The sequence below is a fragment of the Carassius gibelio genome, chromosome B5 (genome assembly GCF_023724105.1).
Source record: "Carassius gibelio isolate Cgi1373 ecotype wild population from Czech Republic chromosome B5, carGib1.2-hapl.c, whole genome shotgun sequence".
NCBI classification, from domain to species: domain Eukaryota; kingdom Metazoa; phylum Chordata; class Actinopteri; order Cypriniformes; family Cyprinidae; genus Carassius; species Carassius gibelio.
Genome location: NC_068400.1, coordinates 38,642,889 through 38,661,625, shown reverse-complemented (window position 1 = coordinate 38,661,625; position 18,737 = coordinate 38,642,889). Strand labels below are relative to the sequence as shown.

Below are 18,737 nucleotides of genomic sequence, written 5' to 3'. Positions count from 1 at the left end.
GTTATAAATACCTAAAGAATACAACATTCCATTTATGGAAATGTGTTTAAATTGGTTTTTGATTAAACAAATCAGGTCAATAGTAGAGCCCATTTTTACATAATCAGAAATGAAAGAACTGTGTCTATTGTCCTGCTTGAACCTGTATGGCACAGTGGAGCTGTGACTGTGACTCACAGCACGGTTTTATTATTATTTATTGTTCTACAAAGGTGCAGCACTTGAATACATTGGCAATATTGAAAATCTTCATGCCGTGCCAGTAACGCTCTGCTGACTCTTGGGCACACCATAAAGGTACGACTGAACCACACCCACACACAAGCAGCTATTGATTTACAAATAGCAGCAGACAGCCAGTCTGCTGGAAGCGCAGTGCTCTGATTAGCTTTCTCTGAGTGCTGATTGATCTACTTGTGGATTTCATTATCTCTGTGACCTCATAGTCACACAAACACACACATACACTCTTTCCTCTGCATGTATATGTGCGGGAAAAGCTAGGAAAGCAGAGGCAGAGGGTAAAAAACTGAAAGAGAAAGAATAAGTGAAAGAGACAAACAGAATCGGAGAATGTAACAGTACCTTTGAGAGCTGTATTTTTGGATGAGAGGAAAGGGAGTATTTTTAGTTTTCTCACTGTTCCCTTGTTACAGGACGCTGTGCCCTACTTACACAAACACATGCACGCTCTCACACACACTATTTTTACCACCTTATTTGCTAACAACGGTTTAATTTTGGAAAGGTATTAATTAACACCACAAAACTGAGACCGATCCATTCATGAACTACTGCCACTACAGACAGACGACATATGAAATAAAATTAAATCAAGTCTGAATATGTGTTTTTATGTACCTGTTCTAGAATACTGTTAATACGTTCAACCTCACAGTCGATAAGGAAACGCTTTTCCTGCCGACGATCCATTTCTTCAATAATGCGCCGGTATTCCAGCGGATCCACTATGTTCCCCACCGATCGTGCTGTAACCTGCCAATTATTCATCACCGCAGATTCCATGATGGCCTGCAGGATGGAAAACCCTGAAACAGAGAATAATACATGGTGTAAAACACACCGCAACGAAGGGCCTAGTACAATAGCAGAATTGGGCCAGAATGATAGAGCAAGTACTGCTTCATTTCTCTCTCTGGTTTGAGAACACAGAGGAACTGCTGAAGCAGTGCAAATCTGAAGGGATGAAAGGAGGGAAGGCAGAGAAAGAAGCATGGTGAATGTAATTACTGCAACTCTGCACTAATGATGCTAATGCAGTGGCAGAACACACACACATATACATATACATAAATATATATATATTACATACATACATTTGTGCATAAGTGTGCAGGTGTTTATTAGGCATCCATTCATATATTTGAAATATGCTCCACTACAGATCAGATCCATTGCAGATGATATCTTTATACAACTATGCAGGTCTTCTGCAATACATCAGACCCACTGCAGCACATCTCAGACCCCCGCATAGGGACGCCACCCTGGCCAGTGAGAGTTTGTTAGCTCTGATATAAACTAGGTTTCCCTCAATATTCAATTTACTTAAAAAAAAAAAATGTATATATATTTTATAAAATTAAAAAAATCTTTATTTTTTTGAAGATTCAAAACTGAAAACAAATAAGTACAAATTAAGTACATTTTAGTCCATTTTGAAAGGGTACTGCCCCAGTGACAGCTTTTGCACCTTCTTTCCTAAGAGTGCACCACAGGTGTACTGAACCCAGAATACACATTCAAGGATTCAAAGCACATATTAAGTAACAGAAATGTTCACTAACACCCTTTATAACCTCCAGCTCAAGGCCATGAAGGACACAAATCAGCCCAGTTCCATTCTGTCTCGTTTTTAGCCCTGTGATCACATTCATTATAAGACAACATGCGCGCACACACACACACACACACACACTCAATCACTATTTTAATTAGCATACGTCCTGGAGTGCCAGGCCGCCAGGCTGTTTAGCCGTGACCAATTAATCAAGACTGACAGCTCACAGAGAGGTGAGAATTCAAATGACACACATACACTCAAGCACTTCAAGTCATACATGTTAGCATAAGTGAAAGGCCATGTGTCAGACCGGCAAAGGTCTATTAAAGATGGGTTAATTAAACATGAATTTCTCATTAGCAATTTAAGAGGGTCTTGTTAAAGCTGCAGTCCGAAAGTTTTGCCTCTTTATCACCACCTCTGTTTGAAAACCTGCAACTGCAGCTGTTTGCAGAATTATCTTATTTGCGTGGCTGTGCACAGCATGGCTCCAGCGCGGATAAATCTAATGTTTTGAGGTGAATGTGTGGCTGCAATCAGTCACTGCACCGGTGTGGATATTTACTGGACTTTGCAAACACAGATTCTAGCCTAGGTCTTGGAACATATGACTCAAATAAAAAAAGAATTTCCACCGTATAATGTCATCTGAACAAGTAACAAGTCTGCCACATTTGTTCTGACCAACTGAGGAAAAAATCATTACAATAAATCAAGCTACCAATGGTGATTTAATCTAAAGATCGATTACCTCATATCACATCAAACTATTCAAATGATTATTATGGTCATATTTTATTGTCAAATTATTAAATGTTAACAACATCAGCATTGCGTGACTATGAATATAGTGTGTATTAGCATGTAGATGTCAATTTCTGTATAGACTAATCTCTAATTGTCATACCATTAAAATCTCATATTAAGAAATTATTTTTAACCCAACAAGCTAATTATGCTCCATTCAAACTGGTTGTCTTTAAAATGGATATCTTGTGTAATTCCAGGCTATCTGTTATCAGAAGCACATTTGAAACTGGAATATAATTTAATTTAATTTATATGTGTTCCATAAACACCTAATCCTTTCTGGATTACAATCCGCCATCAAAATGATACATTTAATTATTCTAGCTGCTGTGAGAAAAGGCTATAAATGATCTTCCACCTGCAGGATCCTCACATGACAGCCTAGTAGCCGGGACAATTTCTTTATGGTTACAAATGTGACGTAATGATGCAGTGCCATGCTCGAATTTCCCGTTAAAACTCACCTGAACCACTCAAATTAGAAACAATTATAAGAAGCTAACCGTTGTGAAACGGACTGAAGTAAGGTGATAGTTTTGAACACAGCCTGGTTAGGTACTTGCTCAAATATTGATTTCAGATCATTTTTAACCCAAAAAAGTTACAGACTGCAGCTTTAAACATTGCATGGATGAAATCTTTTACAGCACCTTCCTTAAATATCTCTTAACCTCTCTCACGGTTTTATTTTTTCAAATTATGTACATGACCTTTTGCATTTTTTATTGAGAGTCTCTGCCAAACATTGCGGCACTCATCTCAACAGCACAAATCAATGTCTTAGAGCATCTATGTTAACCAGCAAGCCAAGGCTCATGCTGATTTTTTTAATCGTCACTGTTTAGCGTATTTAACAGATGCACAAGCCCTGTGGTGATGGAAAAGCATTTAAAGTTTGGCACCACCAGCTCAACTCCCTGCTGACAGTAGTGGGTGTTTTCAAGGGTGGCAACAGATTGAGACTTGTCTCTACTGTCTCATGATTTGAGAATGATCCAAAGAGCATCTAGAGCTTTAAAGGAAGAAAATCTGACCATTTGTACCAAAGAATTAACATGATCAAATCTGAACCCCAGTATTTCAATATGGTTTCTGATTTTTGGTGCCCACTGTATTAAGAAGTGGTGTTCCAAACAAAGTTTCAATGAGTTTTATCTGTAAGCACACTGTTCTGCTCATCTGTATGATGTGTTTAATCCATTAAGGGAGATCCCTGGAGAAAAAATAACAATGTCTCTCATTATCTTAAACTGCCCCTGTAAGCACTCTCTTTAGAGTAAACAAGCTAGGAAAATGTGTGATTGTTGGCTGTATGCCCATCAGGTGATCTGAAACACTAACACAGAGAAAAACTGTCCTTCATTATACCATTAAGACCCCTTTACACTTATATTTAGCATCATTCATTTATGATCGGATCAACAAAATGCATATTAAAACTAGTTTTTAGGGGGGCTGAAATGCTAGTTTCCACTCAATATCCTGTTAATCTTGAGTACCTATAGAGTAGTACTGCATCCTTCATAACTCCAAAAAGTCTTTAGTTTTATTATATTCATAAGAGAAAGATAGTCTGTACCGATTTTTCCCGGAAAAACACGACCGGCTGGAGGCGTGACGTGTGGGCGGAGCTAAAGAATCACGAGCGCGAGTAAGCTTTTGCTTTGAGAGCGTCTGGAAGCTGTGACATTACCTTGAGGAAAAAAACATCATCCAAAACAAACCATGGCTAACAATCAGATTCAGCGTGTATTTATGATCCAGAATCAGATCCAGAGGCTGAAATTTAACAAGAGCAGCATCAGCAACGACATCTCTATGTGGTATGTACTGAAACTGCATATATTTGCTTAGCGGTTTTGGAAAATGACTAAGTTCCACTTTATGTCGTCTTTTTATTTTTATTTTTTTATTTTTTTAGCTGTACATGTGGAAATTGCAGTTTGATGTCAACATCGCATGTTGTTTACTTGATGTGCTTACGCGCCGATAGCTAAGTTAACAACACAGAGGTATTTGAAGCAGTTTTACTCACCACCTGCAGTTCCCAACACACGATCGTGACCCTTTTTCGTTGGGATTGCATCATCCTTAAGAAATAAACGATACGCAAATCCAGCGTCAAACTGGGCCTTGTTTGTAAAACAAGCATCTTCGAAATGCAGGGAACAAACACAAACACTTGCACAACTCCGTTGATGCTCTGTAAAAATAAACTGCATCCACTGGTCCCTTAATGCTGTTTCTCTTTTGGTAATCTGTGGAGGGTTGTCTTGCCCTGGCAACCAAAAACACACTTCTTTTGTGACTTTTGGCTCTCGCTCTGATCAGTGAATGTCTGTTGTGCTCTCAGTGCTCTGCTATACAGGAGCACGCGCTCTTCCGGCAGACGTGCCCTTAGGACCCATATAAGGAAATTCCGCTCCATCTAACGTCACACAGAGCCATACTTGAAAAAAACTTTCCGAAACTTATGACAAACCAGAAGAGGTATTTTTGGAACAAAAATACTCCTTCAAACGTACAACTTAATTTTTGAAACTTTGTCCATGTTTAGCATGGGAATCCAACTCTTTAACAGTGTAAAAAACTCAGTATGCATGAAATAGCATTTCACCCCCCCTTTAAACAGGACAAGGGACATAATTTTTTAAGATTTATTTTTTTCCTTTTTATTAGGATAGGACAGCATATAAGAAAAACTGGGAGTGGTGGGATTGGGAAAGGAATATGAGCTGGGACTTGAACTCAAGATGCCTGAGACGCAAAGATGCACTGCCCAAGAGGCTACTGGTGCCAACAAGCATCCACTTTTGATCTCAAAATCCAATCAACAAGGAATGCATAGAACCAAGTCCCCACCCTGCAATTTTTTTTGCACCCTGCAGAATCAAAATACTGAAGAAAATACTACTTCTGTTGCAGTGCTACTTTCAAAGGGATAGTTTACCCAAAAAGGAACCTTGTCATCATTTATTTACCCTCATGTTGTTCCAAACTTATATAGCCTACTTTCTTTCTTCCACAGAACACAAAAGAACATATTTTGAAAAATGTACTGTAGAAAACAAAACACTCTTTTTCAAAATTTCACTTTCTGCAAACTATCCCTTTAAGTGTTCAAATACTTACAGTGTGTGTGTTTGTGTGTGTTTACTCACCTCTATCAGTATCATAAAGGTAGACAAATTTCTCCCATTTGTAATGGGCTAGCAAACTGAGCAGCGCCCCTCGGAGGCTCGGCCTCATCTGCAGGACAAACTGCACATCTGTGTCCGTGGGAAAAGACGGAGTGATGAAGGAGGTGTGCAGAGCGCCGCAGAACGACGTTAATGTGTTCATTGACCTCCTGTCGTAGAATCCAAATATTGCATATACACCCCTGGAGAACTGAGAACAGACTGCCAGACCAAGAGAGAGATGGAAGCAGAGTCAGTGTACATTTTAGGATAAACAATCATTGAGGCACACAAACACTCATAAGCATTTCGTATTATGATGATCTCTACTGAGCGTGTGTACTTGTGTGTCTATCTGAGCCATTAAAAATGATCTGAAGAGACAGTAGCCTTTTTGCAGAAATGGAAAGGATATGACATCAGGTTTAATGTCACAGGCAGCCTGATCAAATCAAAATTAATCCAAATCAAATGTCTGGTTATTTATTTATTTTAAATACTCCAAATGCAGTTGTCATCTAAATTATTTAAAGATAAACTGCAAATGTTTCTAAATCTGGTAACCATGTAGCTAAGCTGACAGTAGACGGATTGAGTTCACTGACATCTCGACAGCAATATAGCAAAGAATGCGCAGAAAAGTCAGTGTTAAGCATTAATTCAGCTTTAGCGCTGTCTTATTAACTGAATATTTACAGCCTTATGTTCTCCAGAGGGAGGACATTTGTACTGTTTGTCTGTTTCCTGAAGCAAATGATTTTTGCCTTACACAAACACCTGCTTCTCGAAAAGTAAGAGAGCGAGGGAGAGAATAGGAGAGACTAACAGACTATGGCATGAATAGAGGTTAGTCAATTCTAGGAAAGGGAACGAAAGGGACAAATGTTCCTAAATGTGTCCAGAAGACATACAAACAAAAAAGCAAGAAAAAAGAAATAGGTGGCATGTGGACAAGAGGGAGAAAAAGGAGGAAAATCCAAGCAAATGTCACATTACTCAGAGAGCCCAGAGGTTAAAAATCATCACACACAGATGAACACGCATTCACGGTCAACACTGCACAAGCATACATGCTCAAACTCTACACATAAAACCATATCCTCCATAGACACCAAAGATAACACATCCTCAACATTCTAATTAGTGGTATATCAAAATGAGATTTTTATACGCAGATCTTTAATGCATTAAAATCGTTGCTGTTACCGATGCTCCATCCAGAGTAAGTGGCGGAAGCCCTGTATGTTACACTGAAAAGCAATGCTGCCCACCAAAATTTTATTTCTAAGATTGATTTTTTGAGTGATCCATTCAGAAATGTGTCTTAAGAAGATCATACAGAGCATATCTACACTCAAATAGTATTTGTGTGGGTTTAAGTGTGTGAGTTTGTGTTTTAGGTGGTCCTTTCCTGTTCTCTTTCTGTATCGATCGCACCTCAGTGGAAAGCAGCTCTCATCATGAGAACAAATGATCAGTGCAGTTCAGAGAGACACATTCAGCTCTTACTCAGTCTCTCATTCAGTCTTTCCTTACAGCTGAAGTTTTTGTTACAATGCTTTCTACTCTCTAAGCTTAATACAGTCATCTATAAGGAAGACATTTTTGTAGCTTGATTTTCCTGAAAAGTGTAAACACTCTGATCTGTTGTGCAATCAAAATATTGGTCGGCTTAGTTTGAGAAGCACAACACAGCAACACTGGCTTGACAATGATGTGTTTTTAGGGCAGGACTATCTGTTTGTCAGACACATTACAGACAGGGGAAGTGTCAATTTAAATATAATCAACAGTTAAGACAATAAGGACTGTCAGATGGCTGGGGTCAGTGTGAAAGATCATCATTTGCACTTGTTTTTATGCCTTGCCTGTTTAAACATTGAATACATTTTAAAGCATTCAAGCGCAAGAAGATTCAAATGCAGTTCAGTATCCGCACAAACCCTGAATGGAATTGTCTTTTGCAACTACTTGTGCTTTAATGGACAAATATACCTGACCGATTTGAAAATTCAAGCTTGTTTAAAGCATTCAAGCACATGAAGACTTGAATAACAACTCCATTCAGTGTGTTTTGTGCACAAAGTACACACACATAGAGCCGCATCTCATACAATGTGAGAGCCCCTTATTTTCTTTCTACTTCTTCTTGCGCTTGAATGAGTAAACACATACAAAACATACAACCAAGGGAGAAAGAAAATCACTCACTTTTGTAGCTTTAACTATGAGTAATCTCGATTTAATTTATACAGTGAAAATATGTGACGCTATTTTACATTTTATTATTCAATTTCTGTACTTAAACAGCAATCCAACCTAAAGCGCTTTTTAATTTTTATCTTATAAATATTAGATATTGATAGACAAGATATTGCTTGTATTTTGTTCATTTTTTTCTTATTTATTGACTATTCGTCTTTAATTATGTTTGAACTTTATATTTGTTAATCAAGTAGTCTTTGCTGTGGTATTGAAATTAAGAAATGTTAAATTTGAGTGAAATTTTTTAGGTCATATAAGCTTATTGAATATTTAAATAACCTTTTTTACGCCTACTAGTTATTTTTGCAACTCCAATTGGTGATGCTAGTGGCGTAGAAATTACACAGATACAAAGTAATGATTACACGTCTCCCTCTCGCTCTGTTTTTTTCTCCTTCATTTGTTCTTCTAACTGAGCCAGCAGGTTACATCTGCTTACTGCCTTTCTGCCCTTCTTTTCATCTGTCTTTCGAACGCTCCAGGGAGCAATAAAGAAAAAAAGGATAAAAGGATGGAAAACCATAGAGAGGGAGCAAGAGCAAAAGAGTGAGTGAAAAATAACCTGTTTACAGACCCCCTGACCCCTACAGTTTTCTCTCCACGATGCAGATTGCCTCAATTAAACAGCAGGGTCAATGCATATGTAAGCTGTCAAAACCTTTTTCTCAGGAGCCGTTTAATGCACAACTCACTCTCACAGTGCTGTGAGCAACTATTACTAAATCAGCTCACCTGACTAATACAAGCACTGCATGTAAATGTGTGTGCTCTGATTCAAAGACATCCCCAGGGAAAGAAATAAGTGTCTATCTCTATTTATGAACATTCCTCACATCACCGTTAAAGCACTTTGTCCTTCCTGTCATGTTATTTCTGAATATGTACTTTGAGCTTTGAGAGCATCTCCGCGGAGTTTATTCATAAAACTTTAAAATCACCTTCAGAGGCTGAGAGGTTATGAGCATACCTCTCCACTCGCAAACTCTTTTTATTTATATTTTTAAAAGCCCAGCTGTTTTTGGCTGATGGACCAACCAGATGCCTGAAGCAATGGGTGTGATTGTGTGTTAATGCAGCGAAGAAAGATCAATGACTGCAGCAATAACATCATGAAAAGCCAGGAATCCAGAAAGCTCACAAACACTGTCTCTCACACAGACACGCTCAGATGAGCAGCCAGGCCAGCCAGAGACACAAAATGGTAATGACAGCAGCTGTAAACAGGCATTTTATAATGATGGTAAAGCTCTCTCACTCTCTTGCACACACACACACACACACACACACACACACAGAGAGAGTGTGGGGCACTAACCCTTGCACTGGTTTGGGCATGTGTGCAAATGTCAGCATGCACTCATCATCATCTCTCTCTCAGTCTATCTCTCCATTATGAAGACCTGAGGCTTATGCCACAGAAAAGTTTTTCACGTTTTCTTCTCTCCATTTCTCTTTTTCACCAACTTCTCAAAGCCTTTATCTGCTCTCTTTTCAGTTTTTTTTTCTTGTTTTGTGACATTGCAACTAAATCATTGGTTATTTTTTGTCACCTCCAACCCAATTACATGTTTAATACAAATAAACTGTACATGGTTGCACTTTATTTTATGAATTCACCTGAGAGACTCTTCAGATGAGAGAAACAGAGCAGGTGTCTGTTAATGTCGTCATCTTTTGTTCACCACGACTAACATAACACTAAATGCAATGAACTTTAAAACTTTCAATAACAGGTAAACAAGAGGATTCAGAGTGACATACCAGAAACAGGACAGATCAGCAGTCTTATTTAATATGTTATGGGCAGAGAAATGACAGAAAACAAGAAACGTGACGTGAGTGAATTCTGCACATGCTTGTTATGAGAACTACTTCCACGGAATAGAATTTTCTTAACACCTACATTGTGAACATGATCAAGGTCATGTGACTCATTGCTTGAATAGCTTTTGGCTTGTTTTTAAAAACTAGAATCTGAGGGTTGTCTCCTGCCTCCTCACAATATGTCCCTACCAAGTTTAAAACCAAATCTACATCCTTGGTGAGAATAAGGAGATTTTATTCTATACTTGTATTATATTATAGATCGACAGATACATAGACAGAGATAGATAGATAGATAGATAGATAGATAGATAGATAGATAGATAGATAGATAGATAGAAAGATAGATAGATGTTAATTCAACTTAACTTAAAAAGTCAAAAAGTCATCTTAATATGGAAATTTACGTCAATTATAGGCTATTCATTGTTATTATAACGCTCTATGAGCGGTTAAAGGAGAACAGGTGCGGTGCGTCCCGCAGAATTGTATGTGAAAAAAGGTGCAAATACTCACACGCGTGCGTGACTGAAAAGCTATTGGATGACTCCAGATTGTCCACGTTATAATTCAGATGAAAGGGCTTCTCGGTGATGTTCTGATTGGTGTTGTAGAGTTGAACGGCGAAGCGGAAGGCGCTGTGCTCCTGGACCGTGGAGCGCATGAAGAGACCACCTGCATGCGAGATCAGATCAGTTAAGAGCATTTACTTGACTTTAGACTTGTTCGAGTGAGAGATAGCAGTAGTAGTAGTAGTAGTAGCATTCACTTCATTTACACATTTTGGTGGAAACTTCTCGTATGAGTGTCTGTGGGTGATGCTGCAGCAGGTAGAAGATGATCTCGGCGCGTTTCCAAAGAAAAAAGATGTTTAATCTTTTGATCAACAAATGATCAACTCACTCACCGATATTGATCTGGTTCGGAAAGCCTGCCTGGGTTTGCAGCACCAGCCACGGCAGAAACAGGACGCTGGCGTGCGCTCGCCGCCGCATTTTGTCGCCGACCTCTAAAAAAATCTTCAGCTTACGAGTAACATCCAGACCGACGACAAAATCCGCCAGATGCGCACCGACTCCCTCACGCGATGCCGGAGAGGTGCATTCGGGCTACAGGACGAGCAAACAAGCGAGAGAGCTTCTCAATGCAGGACAGCGCTGCGGATCGTCCAATCGGACCGCTGATCAAACTTGATGTGACGTGAAATTACAACAGCGCCACTGCGGACCCGCGTGCGCAGTCCGCATACAGCTCACAAACAGCGGCAGGCAGGCGACCCTGGGAACAGTCCGCTTCAAAGACGTCGTCCAAACCCCTTATATTCCGCGCAGATCCTGTGTGCATTCAGTGGCAAATCAACACAAAAACATTAAAGTTCACACAACAGCCCACAGGTGCGGACCTTTACTATCCCACACGCGCGCGTTAGTCACAAGTAGCCTATATGTGGAAAAGCGAGAGAGGAATTTCTAACAGAAGATTAATATTTGATGTCGAATAGAGGTGATCTATACAGGCTGCAAACTTGAGGTTTTTAGCAAACAGACACAATGCACTGAGTGTGTGAACAATTCACATTTGTGCTTTCCCTCAAAATCCATCTGGAGATACTTGCTGTTTGAAGAGCCTTCGTGATTTAATTAATATCATCTGTATATTATTTTCATGTAGCCTAAGCGTTTATCTATTTTGTCCCGTGCATATCACTACACAAGTGATTTTTCTTTCCTTTTTTAATCCTCTGATCTTTTTGATCGCTGCTGTTGGCTGTGTGTGTGAACACCGTCTCTGGAGTGCTTCAGATAACACAAGCTGTCTTTTTGTTCTCCTAAGAACTGACTGACTCGTATAATGAAAACGTGTTTATCTATAATAATGTTTTCATGCATTTAGGCTGCTTACGCCATTATAGGTTCTTCTTGAAAGAGAAAAGCTCTCTGCAGGTGCCTGTAATTGTGATATGCCTCCACATTTTCAGCCTTGGCATCACCCAAAACTGAAAGCTCACAGCTCTGAGCTGGATACGGCTGACTAACAGCGACCCAGATTTCCTCAGCTCCTTATTTTCTATGTGTGTGTGTCTGACCATACAAGCCATGCCTGTGTATGATGTGCCAGATTTATCAGACCGACTCTCTTGTTGAACGCAGACACACATACACACTCTCACTCACTCACATTCAAAACACACACACGTATAAGTGAACCATATGCCTGCTAATGCGAGTTGACCACATTGTCTTTTGGCTAAATTCTGACTTGCAGCTCGATGTGCAGATGGATGGATAAGCCATGTGCACGTAAAAACTAATTCCATTATGTTTGAATTCAACTCTCTCTATAAAAATAGTTTAAGTCATACATAATGGCTCAAATCAGAATGAATTGCTCATCTTCATCATCTTGTTTATTATTATTATGTCACAACGACTCATCTTGCACCTGTTGCTTAGGTGTCACTAATGAAATGCATTTAACATTGAAACGGATGCATTTGAATTCAGATTAGCATGCAACACACCAACAATGCATCCTTGCTATGGTGGAGATGTCTACATCTGGCTTTTCACAGATGGAACGCAGCTGATCTGATGTCTTTTGAGTCCTCTGTACTCCCACGACAGCGGAAAGCACAAGAGTTAAAAAACATGACATAAACAATGGGGGTGCCCTCACAAGCTGTGCACAATACTGCAAATGCAAAGCAAACATCTATGAGAACTTAAAACTAAAAACATGTTACTTAATAGAAAGTAATAAAATATTCTTTTGACTGATTTACTGTTGATTGAAAATATTTAGCACTGCTGTATTATCACTACACCTAACTTGTAGCACAACAGATACAGTATCACTGGGAATGTTCCAGGATCCAAATACAACAAAATAAATACAATATAGTGAATGTTCATTTTGAAACATAATTGCTTTAAACTAGAATTATATATATATATATATATATATATATATATATATATATTTTTTTTTTTTTTTTTTTTTCCTCATGGGGATTTAATAATTTTTTCAGTCTGAGTTTAAACCTTTTTTGGCTCATTTTATCTGTAAAAGAAAAACAAGCCCTATAATTCTGCACACATTAACAGAAGGCGTTTTCCACTTTATATAAAGTACAGACCAAAAGTTTGGAAACATTACTATTTGTAATGTTTTTGAAAGAAGTTTCTTCTGCTCATCAAGCCTGCATTTATTTGATCAAAAATACAGAAAAAACAGTAATATTGTGAAATATTATTACAACTTAAAATAATAGTTTTCCATTTGAATATAATTAAAAAAATAATTTATTTCTGTGATGCAAAGCTGAATTTTCAGCATCATTACTCCAGCCTTCAGTGTCACAAGTAACATCCAGTCTATCACATGATTATTTAGAAATCATTCTAATATTCTGATTTATTATGAGTGTTGGAAACAGTTCTGCTGTCTAATATATTTGACAAATAAAAGGTTAAAAAGAACTGCATTTATTCAAAATAAAAATACAATTATAATAATATATATATTCTAATAATACATTTTCTTTAATATCACTTTTCATCAATTTAACACGTCCTTGCTGAATAAAAGTATTGATTTTATTAAAAAAAAAAAGAAAAAAAAATTACTGACCCCAAATTACTGACTAGTAGTGTTTATTGTTATTACAAAATATTTATATTTTAAAAACATAGCTTCTTTTTTTTTACTTTTTATTCATCAAAATATCCTAAAAAAGTAAGCAGCAGAACTGTTTTCAACTTTGATAATGAATCATCATATTAGAATGATTTCTAAAGGATCATGTGATAATGATCCTAAAAATTCAGCTTTGCATCACAGAAATAAATGATAATTTAAAGTATAATACATTTAAAAACAATTATTTTAAATTGTAATAATATATCACAATATTATATTTTTTTCTGTATTTTTGATCAAATAAATGCAGGCTTGACGAGCAGAAGAAACTTCTTTCAAAAACATAAAAAATAGTAATGTTTCCAAACTTTTGGTCTGTACTGTGTATATATATATATATATATATATATATATATATATATATAGGCAAACTGAAATAAAATACGTTTTTTTTTTATAAACTTATTTTTGTTTATATATAAACATTTTATTTCAGCTTGCCAACATTTCTCATTTAGTTTAAATTAATATACTAAGAAACGTAAACTAAAACTTTAATAAAAATTAAAAACTGCACAATCAAAATTAAAAAGAAGTTTGACAAATTAAAATGAAACTGGAAAATATAAAATAATTAAATCTAAAATATTAATAAATACAGTATTAGTATCTCAGTTATACTAAATAACACTGCTGCAAGCTCAAGAAACTTACCAATTCATGCATATGCACAATACAAACACACACTCCACATACATCAGAAGCCCTATGGAATTATCTGTCCTATATTTGAGCAAGTGGGAAGTTTCTTCATTCTGCATAATGATTGAGAGCTGTGAACTAATTTAATTGCACTGCAAGTTACACTGGAATAACTATGAGTTTACTCTCTCTCATTCTATAATCATCTTATTCTAGTGATGTACCTGTTTTTTCATTTTAAAAATGTGATAAAAATATACATTTTCAGATTGACACTTAGGTCTGAGAGTAAGGTTTATGGTAGCAGAAGCTGTTGTTTTCTGCCATTTTTTTGTAGTCTAGTTGGACATTGTTTTATTTATTTATGCAGGTGTGTTTGAAAATGTATTGGCTAATTAAATAAATTAATGTATTTGTTTGAGGTTTTAAAAAATAAAATAAAAACAGGAACGTGTGTGTGTGTATTCAGTGCTCAGAACAGCTGTCACTGTGATCTCACCATAATGAATGGGCAGGAAGTGATGCGGTATTAAATGTGGCCAGTGGCATCAGCTGGTGGGCAGTCATCCAATGAGACACAAGAGCAGTGTTTTGCAGCAATCACTATTTTCACACAGAAGAAAGAAATGGACAAACAAGTGACAATGAAGCAGTAGAGAAGTGTAGATTAGGAATTTCATGCATGGAAGTGAATACAATGCTGAAAGACCCACATCATCAAATTTGATTGTGACCATCATGTCTGGTAGAACAGCAGCTCATGCTTTCTGATTCTATCTGGACCAATCAGCTTACTATGCCTTTGAGAATGAGCCATTTAACATGAGCGGAGAACGAGATGACAGTAAAATAACTAAGACAGCCATGCAGCTTTAAAGACAACTGATCTGAATGAAAGTGAACGATGCTAAGCCAGTGCTTTCACAAGTGTACTGACTACAGTTATATCATCAATCTGAGATTTAGCCACAGTGCCAAATTTTAGAGACTTTTTATATTACTGTATTAAGAAAGTCTATGTCAGTTTATATCAATCACTCTGAACTGTAAATCTGCATAAAAACAGCCAATTTAGTATTTCTCCATACACTAATTTTGTCTCAATAGTAATTTCTTTTTTGTGGATATAAATAGTCATACTATAAATCATGTTGTTGATCTAAATATCAGCTGATATTCAAGTACAAAAGGATGATGGGAATGTAGTGTTGCATAAATATGTGTAAAGAAACATCTGTAAAATTATTAAAATCTGCATGGTTTTAATGAATTAGGTTTTTTACAAAGCATCCAGATTTATTTTTGAATGTCCTAAAAGTCTTCGAGACCACGGCTCTGACAGCTGATCTGTAAAATAATGTAATGTCTATAATGGCTAGCAAGTCAAGATGACTAACTGACTTAATCAGTAATCGGAGCATTGTGGGGGCATGACTGCTGACCGGAAAATTCAGACCTCACAAACTCTCATGAGCTCTGCTTCAAGCCAGCAAATTTTCTTTTTTAGGACTGGGATGATGCCAAACGCTAGCAAAAGCAGCGGCAAGTCTAAACTCCATTTGTTAAAATATATATGCTTTACATAAACAGATATTTTTAACAGGTCTGAAGTGATGCTGACTGGTCAGAAATGGGAAGAGAATTGCTGAAGCAATGAAAGGTATTTTATACAATGCAATGACCATGAGCCACCTGGAGTGAATACACACACACACACCTCACCAGGATCAAGCTGTAAATTATCTGAGTGTTGGTTTTATGTGTGCGTGTCTTCATACCCCTCACTCACACTGGACATTCCGTAATAGGAACCCATGCTTGACTAAGCACACAAACGCACTTAAACCCACACACACCCAGCAACACAGCCTCAGCAGCCATCACTCTTTTTTCTCATTTCTTCTCCTTCATCATTTATTCTCCGCATTTTTTCCAGGCAGAGATTCTTCAGTGCCGACCCACTGAAGCATAGAGACTCGCCCTGAGCACACACACAAACACACACACGAGTACTAACACATTCCTTACTTGTCTCTGCACTCTCTCTCTCTCTCTCTCTCTCTCTCTCTCTCTCTCTCTCTCTCTCTCACACACACACACACAATCGTAAAGAACAAATCAGATTCACTGCAGAAGGATCTCTGAATTCTCAAACAGGACCACAGCAGAGAAAAAAACTGATTTATTTTAATTTTTATGTATTGCGTGTGTGTTTTTTTTAAACGATTAATGTATATGTATATATATAATATTGTAAAAAAAAAACTTTGCTAAAACCACCCTTGTGAAAAAGAAGCATACATTAGCATACTTAAAAAATAAAAAGACAACATGCAGACAACATGCTTAAGTTGAACATAGTGCTCGTTAACTGTGACCATTTGCAATGAAGAAATTTCAATTTGTTGCATTTGTAAATATACTAAATTTAAATGTAACGTTTAATAATTCTAGTGTTATAATGATAATCAATAACTTCAAGTGCTATAGTATGTTAGTCAACACACCAAAATAAACATCTTTAAAGCATCATAATAACAACGGTTTAAAATGTACTTCACAGTGAAACTTTAATTTGACATTATTATAAAGTGCATTTTTTTAAAAGTGTACTTCAGTGTATTAGGAAACAGTCATGAAAGAGTACGGTCTTAAAATACAATTAAATGGCCTTTTATTTCATTACTATTTTATAAGTGCATGTTGTTACAAATATACTTTTAGGATTTGAAGTACATTACGAAAGCACAGTCGATACTACTAAACACGTTGCTTTTACACAGTGGTAGGCTTAGAATCCCATTCATTCAGATTGAATGACTGATTCGGATCCAGCATAAAGCGCCTTTACACTGCTTGTGCACTATGACGTAGAGCACACTCTGCACACTTAAAAACCAGAGCACTCACTGCTGCAGAGAAAGAGCTATCACAGGGGAGGTTTATTTATGATGTTCAAATTATACTGCTGATGCACAGGCAAAAATTCTATGCTAATTTGTTAATGAACAGCCTGAAGACTGTGCCAGGGATGTTCAAATCAAGATTCTACATGATTCAGTTCATGAAAACATTCAGCCAGGAGCTGCTTCCTACAAGTTAATACCACCAATCAAATTCTGGAAGTTTATAATTAGTCTCTTCCTCAGGCACAACCTCGGCCTTCATCAGTTTTCTCAAGAGTTTGTCTACACGAGGCTCATTCCAAACCTTGGAAGTTATTCATGGGCCTGCTACGGCTTCCTCTAAAGCTTCATACGAACCTGCAAACTTCTGGGCTTATTTAATACAACTGATGAGTAAAGCTGCTGGGGGCGTGGCTTAAAGAACATCTGATGACGCTGCAAAAGAGCAGCTACTGTGACAACTGCACTGATGACATCACAGAGAGCGGGAGATCAAACGCTGCCCTTCGGCAAAAGTGCAACAACACAAAGCCTTCCTCTAACACACACGGAGGACGTATTAAGGGTTCTAAGATATCAGAGGAAATAAAAGCCTCATCCATCATTAAGTTTCCCCTCGGGGGGAGCAGCAGGGCCTCGATCATTCCTGCACATTCATCTGTGTGTCCGTCCTCTAAAAGTTCCCCCAGGAAACCGCTCTCCCGTCCTTGGGTGGCTCACGCAAACATGCCCTGTCAGCAGCTCTCACTGTCCATCTGCTAGAGGCCTGAACCCCAACGATACAGCAGAAAGTGTGTGTGGAAGAAAGACTGTGGGAATGTGTGTGTTTGTCAAGCTGAATTATGCCTCATGGTTTCTGTACAACTGAGGTCAGACTCGGATATAATGTTACAGACCATTTTCATGGCTAGTATCTACTACAGTGATCGCACCAAGAACTTGTGACATTACCAATCAGTTATTTACAGTCATGCATGACATCCATGAACGGTTTAGTGGAGGTCACAAATCGCCCTTCATTGAGGTTCTCATAGAGTTTCAGCAGGTCGTAGCACCTATTACTGAAGCACACACTTCTATGCATTTAGTAGTATCTTTTCAAATCCCGTATGGCAGCTGCTTGCGCTTTAGGAAAAGCACACAGGCCAACTGCAGTTCAGTGAAATGGTTACATGAGCAACGTCGCTTTTCATTGAGGGAACTGTACAGAGCGTGTCTTGAGGGAAAACTAAATGTTTGAGCATAAGACAAAGAGTTAGTGACATCACAAACAGGAAGAGAAGTGATGCAGCCATGAGGTCAGAGTATGGCTGGTTAAAATGACCCTGCTTGTTCCTGGTAGATGGTGGAACTAAATGATCTGGACACAAGAAGTATATATCGTCTGCTGTAGGAAGGAGTTTCTTCAATACTACATCACACATTTTTATAATAACTACTTATTTGTCACTTTCTCTCTCTCTGTCTCTTTCTCCTTTTAGTGGATAATACATCCCAAACAGGAACAGGAAAAGGTGAATGAGTAACCGAGAAAAGTGTTTTCCAAAACTGAAAAATATAGACATACCTATCAAACTAGGAAGAGATGTATCGAGCTGTCAGTGAGTG

General features: G+C 37.7%; 1 protein-coding gene across 7 annotated transcripts in view; it reads right to left on the bottom strand.

The window, feature by feature from the left end:
* gria3a (glutamate receptor, ionotropic, AMPA 3a) overlaps positions 1–14,824 on the bottom strand; it is a 38,224-nt gene extending 23,400 nt beyond the window's left edge. For 2 of the 7 annotated variants that reach the window (XR_008153811.1, XM_052556118.1), the window contains exons 1-4: positions 10,790–11,379; positions 10,399–10,557; positions 5,776–6,015; positions 862–1,049 (exon numbers count right to left, since the gene is read on the bottom strand). Coding sequence is in view for 6 of the 7 variants with exons in the window: in XM_052556118.1 (XP_052412078.1) it covers positions 862–1,049; positions 5,776–6,015; positions 10,399–10,557; positions 10,790–10,877 (675 nt within the window). In the remaining variant the exon portion in view is untranslated. Of the gene's footprint in view, positions 1–861; positions 1,050–5,775; positions 6,016–10,398; positions 10,558–10,789; positions 11,381–14,722 lie in introns of those variants that run through there. The other 5 variants (XM_052556117.1, XM_052556120.1, XM_052556119.1 and 2 more) reach the window with 5 other exon arrangements.
* Between the last annotated feature and the right edge of the window lie 3,913 nt (positions 14,825–18,737).